General features: G+C 35.8%; 4 protein-coding genes and 1 long non-coding RNA gene across 6 annotated transcripts; 3 read left to right on the top strand and 2 right to left on the bottom strand.

Moving 5' to 3' along the window:
- The first annotated feature begins 98 nt into the window (after positions 1-98).
- LOC114536686 (dual specificity protein phosphatase 1B-like) lies at positions 99-2,322 on the top strand. Its single transcript, XM_028558038.1, has 5 exons — positions 99-117; positions 200-397; positions 687-881; positions 974-1,135; positions 2,006-2,322. Exons 2-5 carry the CDS (start codon positions 239-241, stop codon positions 2,204-2,206), a joined length of 717 nt encoding a protein of 238 aa, XP_028413839.1. The 5' UTR covers positions 99-117; positions 200-238; the 3' UTR covers positions 2,207-2,322.
- Positions 909-11,051, bottom strand: LOC114536685 (anoctamin-8-like). Of its 2 annotated transcripts, XM_028558037.1 has the most exons (14): positions 10,854-11,051; positions 9,575-9,622; positions 7,685-7,813; positions 7,395-7,587; positions 6,566-6,744; positions 5,955-6,254; positions 5,214-5,347; positions 4,516-4,658; positions 4,037-4,158; positions 3,749-3,820; positions 3,518-3,642; positions 2,997-3,164; positions 2,674-2,901; positions 909-977 (listed from the first exon to the last, which is right to left on the bottom strand). In XM_028558037.1, the coding sequence occupies exons 1-13, from the start codon at positions 11,007-11,009 to the stop codon at positions 2,697-2,699; spliced, it is 1,974 nt and encodes a 657-aa protein (XP_028413838.1). In that variant the 5' UTR covers positions 11,010-11,051; the 3' UTR covers positions 909-977; positions 2,674-2,696. The 2 variants fall into 2 exon arrangements, with proteins under 2 accessions (XP_028413838.1, XP_028413837.1); XM_028558036.1 differs by lacking the exon at positions 909-977 and having other exon boundaries at positions 2,327-2,901.
- A 421-nt stretch (positions 11,052-11,472) lies between these two features.
- Positions 11,473-12,121, top strand: LOC114536645. The gene is made up of 4 exons (XR_003688471.1): positions 11,473-11,524; positions 11,620-11,683; positions 11,803-11,862; positions 12,029-12,121. It is a non-coding gene; the product is annotated as an uncharacterized LOC114536645 (long non-coding RNA).
- Positions 12,122-12,253: 132 nt separating this feature from the next.
- LOC114536644 (radial spoke head protein 9 homolog) lies at positions 12,254-14,855 on the bottom strand. The gene is made up of 6 exons (XM_028557997.1): positions 14,372-14,855; positions 13,768-13,939; positions 13,446-13,575; positions 13,217-13,305; positions 12,948-13,008; positions 12,254-12,771 (listed from the first exon to the last, which is right to left on the bottom strand). The coding sequence occupies exons 1-6, from the start codon at positions 14,596-14,598 to the stop codon at positions 12,611-12,613; spliced, it is 840 nt and encodes a 279-aa protein (XP_028413798.1). The 5' UTR covers positions 14,599-14,855; the 3' UTR covers positions 12,254-12,610.
- A 581-nt stretch (positions 14,856-15,436) lies between these two features.
- Positions 15,437-20,740, top strand: LOC114536682 (inositol-tetrakisphosphate 1-kinase-like). The gene is made up of 12 exons (XM_028558034.1): positions 15,437-15,619; positions 15,727-15,751; positions 16,846-16,971; positions 17,086-17,203; positions 17,419-17,517; positions 17,757-17,800; positions 17,991-18,083; positions 18,934-19,000; positions 19,305-19,372; positions 19,448-19,528; positions 19,619-19,700; positions 20,080-20,740. The coding sequence occupies exons 1-12, from the start codon at positions 15,501-15,503 to the stop codon at positions 20,154-20,156; spliced, it is 999 nt and encodes a 332-aa protein (XP_028413835.1). The 5' UTR covers positions 15,437-15,500; the 3' UTR covers positions 20,157-20,740.
- Positions 20,741-25,499: the final 4,759 nt, after the last annotated feature.

Genomic DNA, 25,499 nt, shown 5'->3' with positions numbered 1-25,499 from the left:
GTTCGACATTTTGGCGTTAAAATGTTGCAATTAGTAAATTGATACATTTATGCAGTGTTTGGATATCAAGGATAATATAGGACATTTATTGACAAGTCATTGAGATGTTTAATTGAAGTGCGTGACAAGTTTAATTGCAATATATGTGTATGACGTGGATGAATTTTAAAATTACTTTTTATTTTCAATCACTGATTAGACAGATATCCACCTGACCAATGCTAAAATTCAGACAATCATGGCAGAAAACTTTTATACACATGTCAACTTCACTGGGGAGTCAAGTTGTGTAAAGTTTGTCCCAAATCGATTTAGAGCAAATATGTGTGTCACCTGTTCAAAGGAAATTTCCAAGCACAACAGAACTTCCATTGAGAGTAAAGAGATTTTGATGAGGGTAAGTCACTGTAAGTGAAAGGGTTTGGATAATTCACACAAGTTCCCATCAACCTGAAGTAAAATATTTCTAAGAGACCAACCCTTTAAAGAAATATACCTCATAATATATCAAAGCAATGAAACACCTGCATTATGCAGTGCTAGAGTAACAGGCAGTGGGTACTGGTGCTTTTTATATCGTTACCTAGCCTTCTTTACTGCTCTATATATAAAATTACTGCCTTAAAACAGTTACCTTTAATATATTGGTGCTAATTCCCCAACCATTACTGAATGAACATTTGTAGGCACTGGAGTACACCCAATCTATGGATAAGTTAGGCAGTGTTATAATACCAACTGATGACACCACTGAAAGAGGCGGTTTGTATCTTGGTGGTTACCGAGCCTCAATTAACCAAGAGTTTCTGCAAAATCAGCATATCACACATATTCTTAATGTTGCCGCAGGATTGGTGAACTTCTTTGGACCAAAGTATGAAGTAAGGGGTAAAAGTAATGTGCTATTGAAGGACTTTGTTTAAAACCCAGATTGTGTTTTCAAGTAGTTGTAATGTTTTCTCTTTCTTGTAAGAAATCTGTTAAAAAAATTGTGAAGGAGCTGCATATTGATTATCTGACATTATCCTGGGACGATGATGCAGAGTTTGAAATCCCTATTGATGACGTCATACACGGAATGACTTTCATTCACAATGCACGAACGAATGGCAATGTTTTCGTTCATTGTGCTCAGGTAGGATGCAAATATTTCATTGAAATAACTCTTCTTAAACAAAGCATTAAGAGTTATGTCTTAACTTTACTGTCAGTCTTAAAACTTTGTCAATTTACCGTTTAGGGAATTACAAGAATACAGCTAATATTGCGTATATTAAATCATAAAAAATGTAGCACTAGAAATGTTAAAAAAACGGTGTTCAAATTTCAATACTGTATAGTTGAAATGTTGGATTATTAATTAGCATCCTTCAGGTGATCCCGCGCTCACTATTTTAGCCAATCAGCGAAATAGAAATAGTGCAAACGGTGGCTCAAGTGGCGTACGTGTATTTGCGTCTACGAACAAAAACGGCACCATTTTGAGGACGACTATTGACTATAACCATAGGAAGCCCAGACAAATGAGTTGAAGTTAATAAAAATCTTGAGATATGTGTTAAAATGAATTAAAGTATGTAATTTGCTACAAAACTACTGTTAGAACCATGTATGTAGCGTGCTCCAGTGGCGCTGCCATTTGACTATGCAACTAGCGACGTAACTTAGGGCCTGTTTACACGAGCCCGGTTATCCGAGATTCAACGAAGCGAGACATGACTTTGAGGTATTGGAATAAGTCTTTATGAAAGAAAACAGGTAAATACCATTGTTGGGATGACCACACGACTGCCAAGATCGTGTTATTTACTCATTTCAATACCTCAAAGTCATCTCACGCTTCGTTGAATGGATCTAACAGTAGTTTTGTAGCAAATTACATATACTTTAATTCATTTTAACACATATCTCAAGTGTTTTACGGATTTTTATTAACTTCAACTCGTTTGTCTGGGCTTCCTATGCTATAACTTTAGACATTTTTAACTACAAAGTTCTTTTTTAGGGCAAATCTCGGTCATCAACTATCGTCGTGGCTTACGTTATGGCGTTTATGAATCTCTCTTTGGAGAAAGCACTAGAGTTTGTACAGGAAGGAAGAAAAATGGCACAACCGAATCCTGGTTTTATGAAACTTCTCGCTGGTCTTAACAACGACGAGAAATTTATCAGCTTTAGTCAAAATTTAGCTGACAAACACAATTGAAAATTGATTGATATGAGTGTGAAAGCTGAAGTTAGTAAAAGTTAGAAATGAATTTTGACTGTATATTTAGAAGACATACTTGACATATGCATCTTAATAACTGAAATTCCTTCAGTATCATTCATTAGTTACTAATTACTTGCTAATTAAATAATTCTTGTATATAAGAAAGTAGAGTCTAGCAAAATTGAAAAAAAAAGCACAAGCGTAGTTAAACCAAAGGTTTTAAACATTTACACGAGTCGATGAAGCTCATGTCATCAGCAAAATCCAGAAACATGATTTTGTGCATATGTTTTGAAAGATCAACCAAAATGGCAGCAATTGCAAAGCACCTATATGCAGTAGTGATTGTTTTTACTGTTTTGATTGTCCAAAATCAGTGTATACGTGAAAACAATATAAATATAGTTGACCTCAAAATTATTCTCGGCATAATTTATGGCAGACTGTGTTTAAATACCTACGCGACAGAAATGAACGGCTGTAATTATTGAGTTTTCTTCGAATTTCGTAACGAACGACTTCTCTCGGTTGTCAATAATATTGCCTCCTGTGCTTCCATCTTCTTCTCGTATTTCTCCTTGGCTATGGCAACGCGAACCCATTTCGGTTTGCTGTTCACAAACCACGTGATAAACAAAGCGGACAGAATAAGAAAGTGCTCAAATGCGAAGACCCAAGCAACTATGTACCTATAGGAAACATACAAAAACTGTCAGATGAAACGATTTATGATACAGCAAAGATCCCCAGTGGATTGGTTCGGGATATCATGTAATCTACGTACCTGCCATAACCTAGCTTGATGAATTGATCTCCCTCGATAGTTTCGTACATCCACGGTAACCATTCAGCAAGCTGTTCTGATGAGAATCCCATTATCACAGTGTTGGTTAACATTGATACGGCGACCATGCACCACAATACATTGTACCATACGCCAATATCACACGTTCTGCATGGTAAAACAATGTAGCTACAATTGACACATCTGTGTTTTTTAAGGCATGTAATTTGAGTCGTTTTCATTTCAGTTGATTGCGTATTCTACTATTAAGACTCAGGCGAGAAGATAAGAGAAGATAAAGGTAACAGCTTTGAAATGGACAATAAATAGTGAGATTTAGCATGAGGACGTGAACGTCAAAGACGACGTAAAAATGGCGAATAAATGGCGTGATGCGCCTAAATATGGACGTGCCACGCCATTAACTCGCCACTTTCACGTCGTCTTTGACGTTCACGTCTGAAAAGTTTCATTGTGATGTTTACAATTCCATGCATGCATTTGAAATATATAAAAATTACCTTAGAACTTTTGGTCGTTGATAAATAAAGAGAAGTTTAAACATATCTGAGCGGCTCTCAATGAGGAGAAAGACGACGCCAACAGCAGACGCCAGAGGAAAGGCAGACGCAAACAAGGTAACGTACTGTAAATTGTTCAAAATGAAAAGAAACCGTTTGCACCATAATCGTTTACATGGTGGAAGACAAGAAATCCACTGGCTATATACGCCTCAAATGTTATAAACGAACCCCAAATTGCATCACCATCTCCAAGTAGTCATCGAATTGATCATATTCTTCTAATACCGAGTCGGATATTGCCTAAAAGTATGGATAATCTGACGTTAAAGCAACATGATCTTTTTCCAAACAATCTTTTTAACAAATGAATCATAGTTCATTTAGTTTACATCTTTAGTTAACTTATATACTTACTTTACACTTAGCTATATAAAATGTCACTAGGGGAAAAAACTGAACTAAACTTGTCCCATTTTAATGTATTTCTACTTCATGACCGTAATTTTTATCCAGTACCTGTTCTTGGACTTTAGACATTTTGTGAATCTCACAAAACTGTCTCTTGATTCGCCACTGTGAAACATTTTCGGTTATAAACGGGATTATTGTCTCCGTTACCAGCCTCCGTATCTCGTCGCCTGGAAACAAGTAATGGAAATGAGCAAATTGTTTTAAAACTCATTAAAATGATTAATTACAAAAAGTGGGAGATGTTAGAGCCGTGAATTGGGTTTCCCTGGCAAATTATTTCTCAGCCTAATTGGCTGAGCCAAAGAAGCCTATAGGTTGAAATCCTACTAAAAAGATGATGCATTTTTGCCACATCCGCCATTCGTTCTTTTTTTCGATTCAATTTATCCAAAAATTCATGTAGTTAACCGACAAAAGTGCATAACTAAACATCCTATAAACACGCTGCTTGCCCTATATGCAGGTCCTTCAGATTAATTCAATGCATGGCTGGATTAGTATCATGGTTTAAAATCACAACTTGCCTCCAAACAAGCCAAGCAGTTCTCGACGGAGATTAACAACGTCAAGTTGGTAAAACGCAATGTAGAATAAAGGAAGGAAGCAATCAAATGCCTCGAATGCGACTCGCTTTACAATAAGCGATCTACCCCACTCAGATTCTGTTCTGTAAGAAAAGAGATTGAAATGCAGAGAGTTAGTATACTCTGACTAATCTCCTGAAATATGCACGCATTTTAATATTATGCAAATGATACAATCACAGCTATTTAGTATAAATTTCGAGGTGACTATTATTGATTTTCCTGCATTCTGAATAATCAAGATTCACTGTCTCTGAAGTGATAGTCACTGGCCGGTGACTATAGCTTTTTGTTGTTGTTTTTCAGCTAAGAAATTTGAAGTAATTATAAATCTTTATGAAATTATGTTGATTATTATTTGTAAACACCTTGAAATTTATACTAAAACAATTAGTCGCCCCAGGCTCGGTGATTGCAAGCCTATATTCACCTCGCCTTAGGCGACTAATTCTTAAATATGTCAGATTGATTGATATCATATGCGTGGGGAACAAAAAATAGAAGGGGTATTGAAACTTTAACTGGAACTGATTGAAAATTTGTTTACCGATAGACTTTCTGTAGCGTTTTTTGTGCATGGAAGGTTAATATTTGTCATCTATAATTATTCATATAACAAGCAGAACGTTATAACAAACCTGTGATTTTCAAAATCCGTACATCGGGTAGCAATTGATCTATAAATTGTGTTAAGAATGTTTATAACAATGGAGTGAGCAACCGTTGGTATGAGATAACCATAGTAGGGACTGTCACCGGCGAATATGTGACCCTACAGAAGAAGAATATATCGTGTTATATGCTTGTACATGACTTCAATTGTTGTCAATGTTCTCCGTATTATATTTTTACAGCAGTCAACTTAGGTGCACGCCAATATTGGTCAGTAATTAGAGAGGAAAGTTATTAGAAAGGCCATTAAGAGCAAGTTAGTACCGAAGGGTTCTTAGAGAGAAGATTAAAAAAAGCATGCAATGTTTCTTTAGAAGGAAGGGTTATAGGGTGCTAGCGAGAGTCACTGAGGAGAATTATTTTAGAAAGAAGGTTATTTGAGAGATTAGAAGAAAGATTATAAGAGACTATTATAATTAGAGAGGAAAGTTAAGAGAGGACACTAGAAAGGGACATACGTCACTAACAGATTAGAAAGGGGGTCATTAAAATGAAGAATAAAAAGACTTGTACATATAGACAGTCGTAAAAGGGAGGAGTTAGAAAACGAGGATTATTTTAAAAAGATTCAAAAGGAGTGAAGATAACAGAGCAGGTGAATTAATTCATATTCACCAAAAAGGATTTTTTATCAGTGTGGTTACGGTAAAATTAGCTATATCATAAAATCATGATCAAAGAAGTATAAGATATTTCAAAGCACTCACGGGTTCAGCGTAATAAGCCAACGCAGAGACATATATTGGACTGTGTTTATCTTTTATATAACCATTGAGGTTGAGGGAACACAGCATGGCCAACACCGCAACGAACAACATTGGCAAGGTGAAGATAACGCTGACAAGATATCTCAACCAACGTCTCCATCGCGGGAAATACTTCTCAGGTTTTCCGGTGACAGGACTTTCGCGTATAACGCCATTGAACTCTGGCCTTATATCGTAAGCATCTTCATAGCCGTATGTATTCCAGATGTACGATAACTCCGCTTCACGTCTCCGCCATATCTACAATCAAGACGAAAATTAAAATGGCGGGGGCCATCTGAGAATAATGATTTGTATATTTCAAGATAACGTTTTGTCGATTATTTTCGATAAAAATGAAAAACTCAAAAAAGAGGAAACTAATTCAAAGGAGAAGTGAAAGGGTTGATTCAAAACACTTTGTTATGCATGAAAATTGGCAGTTACTCGATAGCGGGGGGAATATGTTTAAAAGAAAGTGTGATTCGCGAACTGAAAAAATTGATTTATGTTATTTCAAACATATCATTAGCCAATGTGAAAAGTAAATGTCCAAGGACAGAGCTACATACCACAATAAAGAAAACCGCCCAAATAACTATGAACAAGGCATACAACGGAAGAAGAAAGTTATCGTCCACCGTTATACCAGGATTTCGCCAAAAGTAAACAAAAATACCGAACACAGACGGAATGCACAATGCCCATCTAAAATACGACATCCAAGCGAAATAGAAGGCAATTTCCTCGCCTGAAAAAAAAAAGGGGAAAAAACACGAAAAATATATAACAATATACATGCCGGCATGTCTTTCGTTTACAATAATAACAAACACAAGCGACCGTTATATATATTATCGTGGGCCGTGATCTTCATGCAGTTCAAATAGGTATAAACATTAGTACATTAGTTATTATAGGCATAGCGTTGTATATACTAAGTAAGGAGACGAGGTATTTAATGGGTCATATTTGTCCATAGAATTTTCTTTATAGGTAATCGACATTTGAAATATAAAATTCCAAACTATTTGTGGTTAAACACATGCACCTGTGAAAACATTGCTGCGGAAACAAGATTTGTTTCTAACAAGAAAAAGTGTTTCTTCGAGACTCAGAAACATTCAATCCTTATTTCCCAAGTATGATCTATATTTGGAAAATATTTCACAGTTTCTATACCTTTTTCTGAACATTTTTGTAATGTTCTCGCATAGGAAACACCCATTGAGGTTTCCATCCGTTAAGATATAACGAAAAGCGCTCCCTATCTCTGATTACGCGTCCAAAAACGTCGCAAACCTGTTGACATTTTTGTGTCAACCACAACGATTGGACTAGAGCGGCCGGTGCCTGACAATTTGTCATCGAAAACGTTTACAGTATAGAAAGAAGATTTACCAAAGTAATCTCTAATGTCATCGACAGGACATTCAAACCAATTTTTTTTCATGTTTTGCCATAGACTGTCTTTTTTCTCCTTGTTATGTAATGCTTGAACAGCTTCGATTATTAGTGGTTTGCTGTGTTGTAATGCAACCACTAAACTCTCTTCAATCCCGCAAAGCTCCACTTTGTGCCTTGCCAAAGATATCTACCAAGTGAAAATGAGTGAAAACTAGAGCTCTTTCTTCCAGTAAAGTTAAAATAACAAAATTTGATCACAATTAAACCCCGAACGAAGAACGCACCGCTCTTGTAGTAAGACCAATGATACATGAATAAACAAGCAAAGACTTCTCTGCGGGTGTGAAAAATGTCTCTTGATCTTCAATTCCTTCGAAGTCGTGAATAAATTCTGAAGACATCTCTTGCATTATCTAGAGGCAAACGAGGACAATTTGGACAATTCAATTAATTGTAAAGCAATTTAATTACCAGCGAAGCCGAAGGGCTACATGCAGATGTGAAATTAAAAGTGAAACGTTAAGCCTTGAGCCCCGTTTACACTACACTGAATTTATCGGCACGGCACGGCTAAATAGGTACCCGTACCCAATTTTATTAGTGTTCAGGCTACCAAAACAAAGGCCGAGTACAGATGAAATGGGTACGGATGTCCATTTTAGCCGTGCCGTGCCAATAAATAGAGTGTAGTGTAAACGGGGCTTTTGTCTTAATTCGACTAGAAAGACGAATAGTGCAGTCACAAAGTTTAGAATACATGACTGAGCCTGAGACCATATACCGGTTGCTGGTATGAGTATGATCACATTGTGCAAAATACGCAGTAATTATTATTCCGTTTAAACTTAAAGGATCAAAGCAGTCCTGACTAGTGTAATGCAGTGACCAAATGTCATACAGTGGCCGGGCTAAATAAAGACATTAGTAATGGAATTAACTGGAGCCTTTCAACGATTGAACAACGCAAAGGCTATATATAGCATTAGCGATTTTAATAGTCAAAACAGGTTTCGAACACGCCAAAATTCGGTTTTCTGATTATCATGAAACGCCTTTTTCCATGGAAGCATGCTATTTTCTGTGTCTGAATTTTGTGGCACTACTTAAAAGTGCAAAATTTAGACCATAATTATAAAAAGGCCATGTAAAGTGCTGCCGAGACAGAGTTTCTTAAAAGCAGTGTGTAGCTATATATAAAATTAAGATTCATGACGGCACAGTGAAATATTCGCATCAACAAGACTATGAGGTATGTTTATTGTAGCTTGTCGGTTTATATTTTCGGTTGATGAAAGAATAAGACACGGTGAAATTTGCGACTGTAAGATCTCAGCCGCCGAATTTTGAGAACAAAAGAAAAGGTGGCAAACAAAATACTAATTCACAAAAACTAATGTGGGGCCAGTGGGGGGCAAAGAGAAACTAAAGTGGGGAATACGAATGAATCAAAATGAAATGGTGGTCTATAGATAGAATGAAAATACAAAAAAAAACTCAAGGTACTACGAAAGCTATTTTTTGTTGTTGATTGGCTTTATTTGATACATTTTTGGAAGCCATTGCCTGCAGTTGGCGCCAGCCTGTCTAGTCATGGTTTTCGAATTTGAAATCTAGAACAAGTCCGCACAACAGAGTCAAATTAATGCGTACAAGAAGTCCGTTGGTGTAGAGCATTGTGAAAATGCCGTAATTTCTTTCGTTTTATACACAAATAAAGTTTTATCGAGTCGCACAGTTTTTGCAATAACTGCAAACGCAAAGCCACCGAGAAAAACCGAGAAGGCAGAACAAAATCATATCAAATAGTCCAAGGGCAAGAGGTATGTAATCAACACAAAATATAAACGCTTCGTAAATCGTTAATATTATGTCAATTCTCAATGTTCCCACGTTTATTTTTATACATTGTCTTTAGCAAAGCTGCGCGCAACTTACTTTGCCTTAATTCCTTAATTAGGGTATTTATTTAACAAATGAAAACAGCACACACTTTGTAAATCGTAACAATTCAAAGATAAAAGCGCATTTTTTCAGTCATCTAATGGATAATTCACATTTAAGTCATTCTAGCGCGCCTAAAGGAGAGCGCTCAACCATGCATTCACTTAACTGTACGTACAAAAAATACGGCTCATCAATGTGCACATGATTGTGAATAAAATGGGATTACCTACCACAATATCCTTTCCTTTTTTTGGTTTCCTAATGCCAAGTTCAATGGCCTAGTGGGAAAATACAGACCAAACTCAAAACACAGTCATATAGTTTTCAATTTTCATAACAAGACAACAATTCATAATATTTTGAAAATATTATTAGGTATAGAATTAATCATGCAAACAAGAAGTGCATGGTACATTATGACAGAGGCATGGAAGGAGCCAGAAAATATAAAATCTGATAAAATCTGAAAATGTTTAGAGATATTTAGCAACATTTCAAGGTGGTAACTAACATAGTAGGATCGTGTATGATGTCGGAGACTCGGAGATAGGTTTACCAGTACACATACGAAAGGATTGTATAGTCTTTTCTTTGAATTCATAAAAACTATTTTGTACTGATTAAATGTTGGAAATATTTTTCACTGTCCTGGCGAAATAATAGACCTTTCTTAATTATAATGACGTCAAACGCGGAAGTCTGATGTCACATGAAATTTAATTGGCTCCACAAAACTATTGAGCCAATCAAACTTTGTGTAACATCAGACTTTCCGCATTGATGTCATTATGAAAAAGGTCTATATTGGTCTGAAACTAGGTCAGACAACAATTGTTGAGCTAGGTTCTGCATGTTGACCTTAGGTGATTGCAGATAATATACAATCATATATTATTTATTTATTATATATATTATATATATTATATATATATATATATATATATTTATATACACCCATTTGCAAAAACGTTGGCCGCAGATAGATAGATAGATAGATACTCGAAGTCTAATTAGAATTACATATGATTACATTTGCATGGGATTTCTATAATATTACACAATATATGCAATTCTAATTAGATTTCGAGTATCTATCTATATATCTATCTGCGGCCAACGTTTTTGCAAATGGGTGTATATATATATATTATATATATTATATATATATTATATATATATATATAGTGATAAAAAATTGATCATGTATTTATTAGGCCAAAGAAAGCTAATTATAAGGTAAGTTATGTGTAGTAATACCGTCTCCTACTTATTAAATATATGACACCAATGATCCTTCCTGTCTCAGATTGTAGCAATTAATGTCAGCTAGCTCATTGGAAGAGTAATTGGGTGAGTTTCATCTTGAAATTTACCCAAATTAATTTGTGAATGCAAGTTAAATATTAAAATATATATTCTACACAATAAGAAAATTTCAAACAGGAAACTAAATAATATAAATTATATTCAAATAACAACTCTACTATAAAGTATGAATGAATGTTGTACCTTATTAACAAGACATTCAAAATTGGCTCCTATATAAACCGCATTCTTCCCTTCATAAACACTTTCACATTGCAGTCCTGCAGCTTTGAAGCAATCTATCAGCTTTGCACTGAGTTTGGTAGAACAATGCTCTGTGAAAGTAATGCAATATTCCATGATATTATCTCAAAGCCTAAAGCCACATATGATGATGACCACACATTTATCATAGGAAACTAGGATGGCTTGGAGTAAAATTGCTTTGGACGGGGGGGATACTAATTTTTGGCGAAAAAAAATGAAAAAGAAATCAATATGGCGGCGAAAATAGGAGTGCGTTCCCTATTTGGTCCATATTTTAGGCGATTAAACTTCATTGCTCCTATACCGAAGCTGTTTTTTGGTCTGGAGAGTATTCCAAAACAAAGATATGTCTATACTACACCAGCGTCGCAAGGTATTTCATATTTTAACGATATAAAGCGTACGTTTTCCAGAGATGAGAATATCGTTGTGACGTTGTTTGAACTTGTTTCACAACTAAATTTCATTTCCAATGTTTTAGTAATACGGACATTTTGTTTTTTATATGCTGTATCTCAGGTAATGCTGTTAGAAGGGAAGAAACTAAAATAGAGAAGGCTGTGTCAGGATGCCCAATTTGCAGTAGAAATTTAAAATTTACATACAAGGTACATATGTATATATAATTATAATATAATGTAAAGTGGATTGTCATTCAAAGATGCATCAATGATGGTATTGATTGTCCTTGTTCTCTTGGTAGGATGTTTTATTGCTCGCCCAGTTTATTTCTCCTGAAGGACATATTTTAAACAGGCGAGTAACAGGTAAATGATAGAATTTTGCTATAAAAATAATAACATTTTGGTGTACATCTATGGTGTGAACATGTTCTGCAGATGTGTACATATGTTCCATTTTACATTTGCTTGTTATGTCTACTCAGGTGTGTGCAGAAAGCAGCAGAGAAAACTGGAAAAATCAATTGAAATATCAAGAAGAATGGGTTAGTATTAACAAGATTACCATAATTAGCTTGGTATTGATTCAGTAAGGTATATTAATATGAATTATTTTGACTGCACCCAGCTTGCCATATTTGCATAATGGTATAAGGATAGTAAGAGTGACAAAACTTTCTGCTTAAATTTAAATTTCTTACTATTTTAAAGGTTTAATTCCGAGAAAACCTCCTGCTCTAATTCAGAAAGAAAATCAAATGGCATAACAATGTGCAAAATCAATAACAGAGTTGTACCAATGATGGTGTTAAAAGACCTAAGTACTGAGAAAATGGTTTAATACTGCTAAACATCATGCTGTGAACAAATGAAACTATTTCACTGACCATGTGCTGACTACATCTCCATTCTCAAGCCAAATATATGAATGAACCTGGTATTTAGCCTCTCCACAATTAGTCACTGTGAACATGGAATAAATACCAGTTTGCAAAAATTATTACTAACAATTACACTAAGAAAATAAATCTGTTTTGCAGAGAAAGCCTAAAATTGGTTGCAACTTGTGTGTTTGTTGACTTTCATGAATGTTGACTGTGTGCATAGACAGGTTGCTTTTACTCTGTCAAACAAAAATGTGAACATAAAGCAAGAATGTATATATTTACATGAACTTTGAGCTTGCTTTTATATATCACTGTACATTATTCTTACATTATTGATGAAACCTTCCAAATAGACTTGACAAACAATTAGTGTGCAAAAAGTAAAATATGCGATAACTGCAGTAGTTTACAGCATGAATGGTAAGTCCAAATTCTTCTCCCCTGTGCCAACATAGACACAGCCAAACTTTCTTGTCTCTGGTACATGGTAAAATATGAAACCAAGCCAGTGTAGACTACGTATGGTGACCAAACCACAGCCTTTCTCGTACTGGACACTCCATGACCCTGGAGGAATTGAATGTATTTCATTATAAATATCAACCATATTTTGCCCAACCAGACGAATTGGACTGTTTGGACAATTACTGTAGATCTCAAAGTTAGGTAGTAAATAAATAGAAGTGTATATAGATTGATTCAATTCAGTGCCTACACTAGATTGATATATACACATTTCTTACCTCCTTTTGGGATATCTGCATCAATAGGATCCAAAAAATCAATAGATTTGTCCAGAGAAGCCTTTAGAACAGAAAATATGAACATTTGGTGCGTGATTAGGCGAACACCAGTTATGATACCATTTTGTTTAGATATCCATTTTTTCGAATGAACAATATTGGTATATACATTAGCTGTGTGTCGTGTGATCAAAATCCCACCTTAATATTTCAGTTTTCTGTCAACTATTCAGACTATAGCTGAGTTATAAATTACTATGGGGAAATACCTTTTGTAGAAGAGTCTTTTGATTCAGAAGAATAGGTTCACGAAAATGAAAGTAAGAACAAAGTTTTCCTGCATCTGGTATTGAAAGTCCTGAAAATATACAGTGTCAGCTATCATTATATATGTTTATCTTAAAATTGCATTTTACTGACAAACTGGAACACTATGTCACCAACTGTACAATTATATAGCGCAAAAATGACCATGATATCAGAAACTAGAAAGCAAACCTTCAAAACTTCTGTTGCCATAGATATCACCATTTGCAGCTCTGAGGAATGCACTCCGAGGCACGATAGAGACATCATAATTTATTGATGCTATTACTGTTGCTAATCTATCTTCCTCTTTTACAAGCACCTACAAAAAATGCATTAAAATTATTGGATCAGCAACCTATCACTCTGTCACTGTAAATGCTAGCTTAAATCAATCAAATAAAAAAATATAATGGCTGAAACTGGTGCAAGAAATAATGGTCAGACCAATAATTATCAATATTTATATTCAACATCTCTCTGTTTAAAGTTTAGTGTTCGCAAAATTACTTACTGTGGTCTCTTCGTCCTGGTCTGGATCAGAATCTCTGTCATCATTTCTCTTGCTTTCTGTATGTTCATATTCGTACGAAGGATCCCCTGTGAATCTTCCTTTCACAAACGAGCACTTTTGTCTCATCTCCTCTGTTACTTGAGGCAGGATGCCCCATTTTACACAATCCACACTAAAATGCACCAAAAAATATTGTACCTATTAAGATATACAGTATGTACACAGTCATATACAAATCAGTTTTCAACTATTATATAATATATATACATAGTTAATTGACATGCACTAGCTAGCTGTCTAGTGTTTTGTGATATTATATATGATATACATATAAATGATATAAATGATTACAAATGCAATCTCGAGGGTCGAAGCATTGATGCTTTAAATAATAGTAACAGATTTGTATACTAGTATGTGAGCTAACTACAGCTAATAAACATGATCATTGACGAATAGTAGCTAGCTATTACAATAATCTGACAATCAGGCATATTAAAGCTACAGAGAATTTCAAAATTTATTTAAACATTAAAGCCACAAGCGTAGGTTATATTTTTAGGTTTATTTGCTTGTATTCGTCTACTGTAAACTGCATTTTTACCTGTATAAAATCTGCCTGTCTCTCAATTCATCTTTGCCAATTCCTTCGACGATGAAATAGTCATCTTTTACCCCAAGAATTTTACCCCAAAACAAAACTCTTTTAAACTTGTAGTTGTTTTTTAGGATAACCAGCGACGACTGGAAGGCAGCCTTCTGCTCAGTGCTCAAAATAACCCCACTACTTCCAACATAATCGATGTTTAAATGCAGACCTTCAGCGTCCATGACTGCCTTTCTTGCTTCTTTTCTGATTGTGACTACGCGGTTGCTTAGCAACGCCAGAGAAATTCTCCCACAATATTACCGGACATTTTTGGTGACAAAATGGTCCACTGTTATAAAATAGCTTAGTATTTAGTAAAATGAAATCCTTGACGATTGACAAAACTCAAAATACATTCTCAAATTTCATTCAATTTTTCATGCCGAAGACTCAGTTGCTGCCCGTCCACGGCATAATCACAACGCTTATGTGCCTCAATCACATGACCAGTGACGTCTATTGACTGTATTATTTGACTCATTAGCCAAAAACTCAAAAAGGATAAATTGGTTTTAAATCTTTATCTGATAATCCAAATCATATTCTGAATCATATTTTGAATTCATATTCCGGCTTTTGTTGTCACATCCAAATACGGCTTTACACCATCCGTGGAGTAGGAAGTTTAGTTTCCTCCAGGAATTTCATAAACAAACATGCAACTTGCAGATTGACAACAACTCTTGTCTTTTTTCTAAAGTAAATCATACATCATTGGTATCTGTTTGTTTCTTGGCCACTGGCGAAATGTGTCATATCTAAGACGCCGTCGTGACACAGATGCCTGCTGCTATTATGTTTTTTTCTGTTATCTTCCTAGTCTTCTGATCTCTGAACATGCTAAGCAGAAAAAAAAGAATGGACAGATAAAATCATAAAAATCCCGCCGATAAAAGGCGCCAGTTGAAATGGGATCAATCATCAATTATCAACGCCCATGCACGTCTAGGAAATTAAGAATGCCAAGACACGCCCCAGAATATCGGGGGGGGGGAGCTAAGTTCCAAATTCAGACAATCACAAAACCGGAAAAATATTTATCGTCGAAGAGTTGCAAACTTTTAGTGATGTTTAAAGGCATTTGATGAGTTTTTCAGTAGCAAAGGAGCCCGGATCTTTATCCAGTCCGAAAAAGTTGGCGTTCTGGCTCAGCAAGAAGAAGAAATACAAGCTCAATTTCGAGAGCTTCTTAACATTATGCAGGTCAGCCGATCAAACCTAGTCGGTGTTGTTTATATTTTTATGGTAATGCGTCGGGCCTGTTGCCTTTTAGGTTTAACGTTTAATGCTCTCTTTTACGCATTATTTAGCCAAGCTGGATTCGAACTCATCGAGGTATTTAAACGATTTCAATCTTTTCAAATGCTTTATGTATTATTACTATAGAACTTTGTTGTATTTTGCCCTCTCGCGTGCACTTGGATCAAAGCTGTGTCACCTGATCCCATCGGTAATAGCTATTTTTTGTTTAGATAATGACCCCTCCAAACAACGGCTAGACAATCGTTAAGCACAATCAAAATATTATCGGACTAACTATTTCGCAGTTTCATTTGCGATACAAAATTCTCGAGCTAATCCTCATCCATCTAGATTTCCGTTTTTGCCATAGTTTTGCCTCGTCATAAAAGGTCTTTATTTGCCAAATACGCAATACCCTTGATGATTAATAGACATTTTTTCAAAATTTCGACGAGTGGACATTGAAGAGTGCTTAAACTGAACCTATCAATGTTATCTGATATCACCTGCTAGCTGCCATACTATTATTGCGAATGAATGTTTGGTCTAGTTTACTGTTCATATCATCTGAGCCAACAATGTTTCACTCAAATTACAGTTGTGGACTACCTGAAATTTATGAAAGAGACTTTAGCCATTAAGTAAAGACCCTTGGTTTAATAGATGAATAAAAAAAATGCAAATCAAACTTCAAGATGAAAGGGCTTTGCTTGTTCAAAATTTTGAAATGAGCAGACACTCTATCTGGAAACTAGTATAATTTGTTAATCAGAATCAACATGTCTTAACAATAAGGCCCTGGAATATTGAAGTTCTTTGGATTATCAAAGAACTTAAAAAATATATCAAAATTTGATGTATTTTATATTACTGCATGGGTGCAACTCAACATTTGTGATAATTTTACTCAATGTCCTGCTGGTGGTAACAAATATTAGGCTCACTATATCATCAGGTAGTGTCAAAATATTATACTACACAAGCAAACATTTTGCTAGTTGATTGGCAGCTTGTCATAAAAATGTGTAGCACATTGCATAATTTAACCTGACATGCACTGACACATCATCAGCTCATGTCTATACCTTGGATATTATATTATTCAACCAAAATGTTTGTGATTTCCACATAATAATGCATACAGTTGTCACTTACTGTATGTTGGTTGCTACCTGGACATATTTTAGATCGATTTATCAAAGCCATGGATAGACGAATGTCATGTGGATGTCCTGATTCATAAAGTTACAGATTTCATTGCTGCTGCGGAGAATGGGGACTTACAAGCATTTAAAGCAGTCCAAAAAATTGAGGTGAGGCAAATTGATATTTTGGCATAAGTTAAAAGAGCTTGGAACTATGTCCAACATAGCATATGACTTTTGTTTTCAAAGCACAAAGTAACATTTTCATATTGTTTTTTGTAGACATTCATTGCAGATCACCCTGAAGTTGTGGTCATTGACCCAGTAGAATCTGTCCGTCTTCTCAGTGATAGATCTGCTTATTATCCTATTATGAGACAGTGTGAAATTAAAGATGAAGGTACAGCACTCAGTCCAGCCTTGTTAGCTATGTTGTGCATCTTCACAATGCACAGTTGTCATTCCAGTTAGGTGTCAAGGAGTGCTCTATCGATCTACATACCTTTTTATTCTTTGAAAACCATTGAAGTCTTCGCTGTATGGAAAGCTAAATTAGGCACTTGCCATGCCTTGTATGTTCTCAAATTAATGCTTTTACTCCTTGCTGCTTTTCAGATGGTGAAGCATTCATACCCAATTTTGTTAGTCTTGAAAGTGCAGACAGGAAAGCCAACATGAGAGCATTGCATCTTGCAAATATCAAGTTTCCTTTTAGTAAGTTGCTCTATATTACAGGCTTTAGCCACTAAATAATTTGCATTGCAGGGCCTAATTAGAGATCCTGCATGGACTCTACCCCAGTCTTCTGTCACTACACTCCCATCATTCTCATATTTCCCCCCATTCTTCACTGTCACATACCTTCCCATCGTAGCCTTGTGAACTAAAAAAACCCATTTTTAATCTTGTTGTGGTCAAAGCATTTAAGGCCTGTTTATAACTTTCCATTTAAGTATGCAAGACAAATGTCGCACATGGCTCAGATGAATCCCATGAGGTAGTGAATCCACTATAAAATATACGGAGTCTATCTGTACTGACTACTTCAGTTTAATATAGAAGTAAAGGTGTAAATACACTTCAATGATCATGAAATTATGTTCAAAGCCAAGCTGAGCTTATACCTTGGTCTTTAATGTGAATATTATTTTTTTGAAGTACCCAAAACAAATTGTTTTTCATAACAGATGAGTATTATATTCAATGAAGAAGGTCTGCAAGACATCACCCCACCATGTGTCTGTCAGGAATTTGTTAATCATAATGCCATTTTATACAAGGTGAAGATTTGAATATTCCTTTTCCCGTTCAGGGCCACACAGGTTTTTAATAAAAGTTTTTATCAATCATTAAGATGTACTTCAGACTCGTCTTTGATTGCTGTTTGCTATAGCACACGTACAAACATGACACTTTAAAGTTTAGATTCCAACCTGAACAATATAAATGAAGATTGTGGCATAATTAAGCCTCTTTTGCATCCGTCAGAATGATAATTGCATGCAACTTGTCGTGTAGTCTAAATAGGCCTTAAGCAGTGGCCTAAAGTAATGTTTAACGTCCTCACACCTGACGTCATTATAAACTTTGAGTTGAGAAAGAAGCCAAGATGGCCGACAATTCATTAGTTAGGTACAGTGGTTAGGCAACACGTTGCTTCTACCCAGCTATTAAACTCCTAAAGCTAAGTCCTAAGATGATATACAAAGACCAAGGAAGATGTGGAATTTCTGTAACGAGATTTTCTGCATTCTTCAAATGTTTTTTCGAATTAAATATTGATGTTTTTGTTGCCATTTCCTGTTAACTTGTAACTTACCGATTTTTTAAAACATTGAATGTGGAAACGAGACTAGTAGTTTACTAAAAGCAAGACTAGAGGATTGAAACCCAACTTCTACTTATTGAGAAATGTGCACAACTTATTTCCCAATGTGAAATAGTTTTCATCAATGTGATTTTTCGCATTGCCGGCCCGGTTCGTCACTATCACGTGATATGCTCTCGACCAATAAAACAATAGACAAGGAAGACTTTCATTTTTAGTATACCCTATAACAGTTATTACTGATTTAGGCACTAATAATTGGAAGGAAAATATTACTCATGCACTTGCAAAATATTCTGTAGGTTTTTGTTATTGGAAACAAACATTACATTAGCGAAAGACCTTCAATCAAAAATCTGCAGGCTGGAGGTAAAAAGTTAATATAAGGATAATTTATGTATCACAGATACATAGCCACATACACAGTCTTCGTGTACTTACACGCGACTTCTTAAATAGAAAAGCTTATTCCTAAATGGGAAAAAATGGTTCCAATTTTGGGCCCAGAGATGGTACCAACTTTCTCACGCAATAGAATAAATTGATTTCAATTTTACACGATGTGCTTATTTTGGTATTTCAGTCTGCTTAACACCAGTCGATTTTACTTATGCTTGAACTCAAACTTCAGTAAATTTCTCAAAGCTATTTGACTCGGGATTTTTTCTTTCAGACTTTCAAACAATATTCTTCCACAGCCACGACGTCTCTAAGCCAAACTCCTCTTCCTTTCTTAACCAGGTAAAAGTTTTGTCTGGGAATATCATATTTCATTATATTTCTGATGTTTTCTGATCATATTTTGATTTTTTATAGTTGGAAAAGCCCATACTCAAGCAATCACCTCCTGACGAAAAAGTCGTTAAAAAACTCGTAGATATACTTAAAAGACGAATGGTTAGTTTGTGCGTGTTTCTAAAATTGCAACTCCAAACCAATTCTGTACAGCAAAATCTGAAGTTTAACTTTAATTTGTATTCCTGTTAGCGTTTAACCCTATTTGGTGTTGACGTCATCGTTGAAAGAAAATCCAGACGAATTGGGGTTATCGATATAAACTATTTTCCAGGTAAAGAAATGATAGTTTTCTGTAAATACGATCAAGCAATGGCCGTGGTTGCATTACATACATCAAATATTTATTCCGTTGAACTATGTATAGTTCAAGAACTATATATATAGCTTATAAGAGAAAACATACTCCGAAAATAAACATCTTGTAAACTCAAGATATGAGTTGTTAAAAACAAGACACAATATTCAAGGTGATTTCGAAATATTCGAAATATCACCTTGAATATTGTGTCTTGTTTTTTGACAACTCATATCTTGAGTTTACAAGATGTTTATTTTCGGAGTATTTTTTCTCTTATATTTCGCAAGATTGTTTCCTGGAAAATGTTTTTTATATATAGCTTGCAATTTGAAATCTATTTTCCTTACTTTAGGGTATGAAGGCGTAGATAGTGCAATTGAAGATTTGTTTCAACACACCGTAGAAGTTCTGAGAGACCATCAAAATTAACATCTGACTGAATCGAATCTTCATATGTTAAAGAACTTATATTGTAGATTTTAGGTTAGGATGTATATGATTTTTTCATTTGCGGGAAAATTAACGTCACACATTCACATTCCCGAAGTTCGTGGATGTAGCTACATGAGGTGAGAAATACAGTACGTTATTTACCATGATGAATTGATAAACTTGATTTGGATGAGCAACACGATTATTGGCGAACCAGTTTTTTCATTGAGGCCCAGATTTGCGTTACAAAGAAATAGAATAGAAGGGTTCTGAAACTTGTCAGCTTAATCCGAATAGAGCAGCCAACTTTGTATTAGCTCTCCTCAAATTTACACCAAAGGATCGTATCTTAACCAAAAATGAACGATTGTCTTATTAATGAATCAATGGCAATGATGCAAACTTTTTTGCCTATTGTTTGAGCGCGTAAAAGTTGATTTTTCACGGTAACAATGAGCATTTAAGAAATAGAAAACATTTTCCGTGCTTCTATACAGTTACAGAAACACACGTGGGAGTTTGGGAGAACGAGAAATAATCAGTGGGAAAACGAACTCGTAGGGCGAACGTTATTTCGAGTTCTCCCAAACATCCACGCGTGTTTCTGTTTAGAAACACAGGAAAAAGTGTTTCCCATTTTTTATAATATAACTCAATAAAAAGATTTTGTACAAATATTATAATTCGATTAAATTACAAATTCTGATTACATTACTTCGCCTGTCAAGTTCAACGGGAAAATCCCCGTGTTTCTATGCAGTTTTAGTATACACCCGACTGTTGTCTATTACAAATCCTACATTCTGATTGGCTACTCAACCATTGTCTATTCGTGATCGTGCACGCTTGGGAAAATTTCGTTCGCGCGACCGTATAAAATTGAATTCTTTTTCGGTGTATCGATTTTTCTCGAAATTAATATATCTAGGTACAGGGTGTATACTAAAACAATTAGCAACAACTCGCCTTCGTTGTCTATGAGCGAATAGTCAACTCAGGCTTCGCCTTCGTTGACTATTCGCTCATAGACAACTCGGACTCGTTGTCTAATTGTTATATATAGAAACACGTTTTTCGAATAATCAGCACGCGCGTACTTAAAATGTTATATTATAAACTATTATATTAGCTAGTTCTGCATTTAGCGCGATATTTAAATTAGAAGAGTAAAAAAATCGGGAACATTCAAAATTGTGTGTTGTTCCTATGCTCATTTTATTGATAGCTCGATATCTACTAAACATTTTCAATCGTTGTATGCAGAAGTATTTGCTAAAATATAATGGGAAGCGGACAACAGTGTAGTGCTTCCAATTTTTTGGTGTCAGCTATATATTTTAGATCGGTGAATACTCCCATCACTCATTTCTCTTTAAATTGTGTAGTGATAAGTGTTTTATTAATTAAACTAGGGGGGGGGGACAAATTAGCGACCCTCCCCTCCATCGGCCACCTAATTACTAATTGACTCTGAACGATTGGCAACCATCTACCGTAGAGTATTCCTTAGTTATTACCAACTGCCCCTTGCCTCCCTCTCGCTGGCATATCGAGCATTCAGGTGGCAATTACAAATTGTGGCATCCGGATATTTTGCCGAAAGACAACACTTTGCCGAACGGGATATTTTGCCGGTCGGACAATTTGTCGAAGGGACTTTTTACAGAAAAGACATTTTGCCGAAAAGTGATATTTTGTGAGTATTTTTTATGAGTAAATTTAAAGTATTTATAGTTTTGTGAGTAAAATTGTTAGTAAAACTTGAGAGAACACGACAATGTACTTGAATGCATTTACAGGGTAGAAAGAATGTTTTAAACTCGGCGGATGCTTTTCATAAAATTTGTATGCATCTAGCTATACTCTCGATATTAATAAAAGATTGTGTAAACAAAACCTTTACGTTTATCAATAGTATAATTCTAATATGGCAATTTTTGGCACGTGCGCGCAAACACAAAGAACATAAAAATTCTCAAAGCACTGCTATTTTCGGCAACAAGTCTGTTCGGCGACATGCCTTTCGACATGCCGTTCGGCAAAGTGTCTTTCGGCTAAATGTCCGGTGACGACAAATTGTTGATCCAGTTCATACTGCTTCAAATATTTACATCATTACCTGGGCATATTAAATCCGACATTCGGAAGGAAAGAATATTGCATGAATCGGAAGGAAAATTGTCGAACAAAACCTTGGTCAGGATTAAATGCAAGCTCTCCTGTTTTCAACCAACCATGTCCAGCCAAATTCAGCGTGAAATAAAAGAGGATCGCACTCGAGGTGTCCGTCCGGCAGAAAAATGAAGTACTTCACTGTCGTTTGTTTCGTCACCACTGACAAAACACCAGAGGCTCATACTCAATAGGTATCGGAAGTCGATACTTTTTCTTGGTATCGGAAGTAAGCATTGGTATCGGCCCATCCTTTCCTAGTTCCAAGTGGCATATTAATTTTTACTTTCAACTTCGCAGACTGAAAGACGAGTCGTTGTATTACACAGAATTAAATCGATTTTTATCTTCGCTCAAAAGCAAGGAACTCGACAAATGAGGTACTCAATAGCTATCGGAAGTCGATACTTTTTCTTCGTATCGGAAGTAAGTATTGGTATCGGAAGTAAGTATTGGTATCTGTTAGGAATGTATATATTAAGTGTGTTCGTATTACGTCAGATAATTTATGCTAGTCACATGCTCTGTCTTTTATGTTGTATCCACGTTGTTGCTTGTAAAATACAAAAAGTTTTATGTTTTGTTCACGATAAAGTTTCAATAGGTTATGGGCCCAGGTACGGTCCCGGATACGGTCGTATAGTTTTTGAGACGTGAACGTGCCGTAGTTTTACTATTGGCGAAGAAACGGTGGAAAGTAAATTCAAAAGAGTCTTTTATGTGATCGTGTAATTTCAATGGCGGAATTTCAAATCACGAAGATTGAGCCCCTGAAGGGCGATAATTATCAATCTTGGAAATACAACATGAAACTTGTTCTGAATGGAACGAGGACTTTGGGGTTTCGCTATGGGAACCGAGGTAGCACCAGATGAAACGGCTACAGCTGCAGTGAGAAATACGTACAACCTTAAATCAGATAAAGCGTATTCGTTGATAGACTTTGAATGTAGAGAAGAAATTGCAAATTCATATTTCCAGTATTACCAATTCTAAAGAAGCTTGGGAATTATTAAAGAAGCAATTCGAGTGTGTCTCTGTTGCCCAAGTCGTTAGATTAAACAGACGATTTTACGCTGCGACTATGAAGGAAGGAACAGACGTTCTTGAACATATTACACACATGACCACGTTGGCTGAGCAATTGAGGGAGATGAACGAAGTGATATCCGATCAAAAGTTTGCGACTGTCGTTCTCGGTAGTCTACCTGAATCTTACGATTCTCTCGTCTCAAGTTTGAATGTGCAAAAAATGGAAGAATTAACATGGGAAAATGTAAAGAAATTACTAACCGAAGAGCATTTAAAACGAAAGAGAAAGTCGAAAGTCAAACGGAGATGTCCAAACAACATGAAGCATTGTTTCTGAGAAAGGAACACAATCCTAATATTAAACGAAATCAACGGTTTGGAAACCAGTCTGAAAGGAAACATTCGGACAGTTCTAAACAGTACAATCCTGAAAGAGTTGGCAATGGTCCTAAGTGCTATAAATGTGGTAATATCGTGCGGAATTGTCCACAGATCAGAAGAAATGTTAAACCACAGTCAAATTTAGCTGAAGAAAGTGGAAATACACAACCTAACGATGGAAAAGATAATGAAGACTTTGCCCTTCATTCCACAACAAATCATCCTCAAGACAACAAGCTATGGTTCATAGATAGTGGGGCAACCAAGCACATGACATCAGAAAAGGGTATGATTACCAATTACATCCAATATTCGCAACCATCTGAAATATACCTTGGTGATAACACAGTGATAAAAGCATTTGGAGAAGGAAAAGTGACACTGGAAGTTTATGATAGATCAAATGTTGTAACACTGGGCTTGTACAATGTTTTGCATGTACCAGAAATCTCCAAAAACCTGTTATCGGTCCCAGCCATGACGCAAAAAGGTGCTGAAGTGTTGTTCGAACAAGACAACTGTCATGTTACGAAAGATGGAAAGACCCTGACTATAGGACACTTGGTCAGTAATAACCTGTATGTACTTAACACTCAACCTGACTTTGTCAATGTTGCTTCTGGGAAAGCTTCTTTGGAGACTTGGCACTGTAGATTTGGTCATCTGAATTACAAGTATATTGATCAATTGACAAAGAAGAAAATGGTTGATGGTATGAATCCTTCTAACAGTGAAATGGTGAAACACTGTGAATCCTGCGCTCGAGCAAAGATGCACAAAGTTCCTGTACCAAAGGCAAGTTCTAACAAGACAACTCATCCACTACAGATAGTGCACAGCGATGTTTGCGGACCTATGAATGTGAATTCCATTGGCGGTAGCAAGTACATACTAACATTCACTGATCACTACACCAAATATGTTACAGTGTACTTTCTTAAGAACAAGTCAGAAGTCATTAAAGTTCCAAGAATATGTAAGCATGGCTGAAAAATCAACTGGTTCGAAGGTCAAAATTATCCGAACGGATAATGGAGGGGAATATACAAGTAATCAATTTACGCAGTTCTGTAAAAGCAAAGGAATAATTCATCAGTACACCAATCCATACACCCTGAACAGAACGGAATTTCAGAAAGACTAAATAGAACTCTGGTGGAATCTGCAAAATCCATGTTATTTCACGCTGGACTTCCTCTCAGCTTTTGGGCAGAAGCAATCAATACAGCCACATACATTCATAATCGAAGTCCTACAATTTCCCTAACTGAAAAAACACCATATGAATGCTGGACTGGAAGAAAACCTGATGTTTCTAACTTAAAGGTATTTGGGTCGATTTGTTTTGTACACGTTCCAGATGGTCTAAGACGAAAGCTAGATCCCAAGTCTAAAAAAGGAATTTTCATTGGTTATCCACTTGAGACGAAAGGCTATAAGGTGTATGATCTAGAGTCAAAGCGCTTTGTTCGAAGCAAAGACGTACTATTTCATGAGAACAAATTCCATGACTTCCAATTACCGAATAAAGAGAACATTCTATTGGACGATGTTGACAAATACGTGATAGCAAACGAGAATGAAGTGATGACGGATACTGTGGTTGAGCCCGCGATCCCTCCCGAATTAGAGCATCAACCAGCAGTGGGAGTGGATCAACCCAGAGATACATATGAACAGAATTTTCTAAGGCAAGTACAGAACATCGGGCCGAAAAGAGAGAGAAAAGCCCCAAGAAGATTTGCTCCTGATGAA

The sequence above is a fragment of the Dendronephthya gigantea genome, unplaced genomic scaffold, assembly GCF_004324835.1.
Source record: "Dendronephthya gigantea isolate DGI-Jeju-01 unplaced genomic scaffold, DenGig_1.0 000142F, whole genome shotgun sequence".
Lineage (NCBI taxonomy): Eukaryota > Metazoa > Cnidaria > Anthozoa > Malacalcyonacea > Nephtheidae > Dendronephthya > Dendronephthya gigantea.
This window is presented reverse-complemented; position numbering and strand designations above follow the sequence as displayed.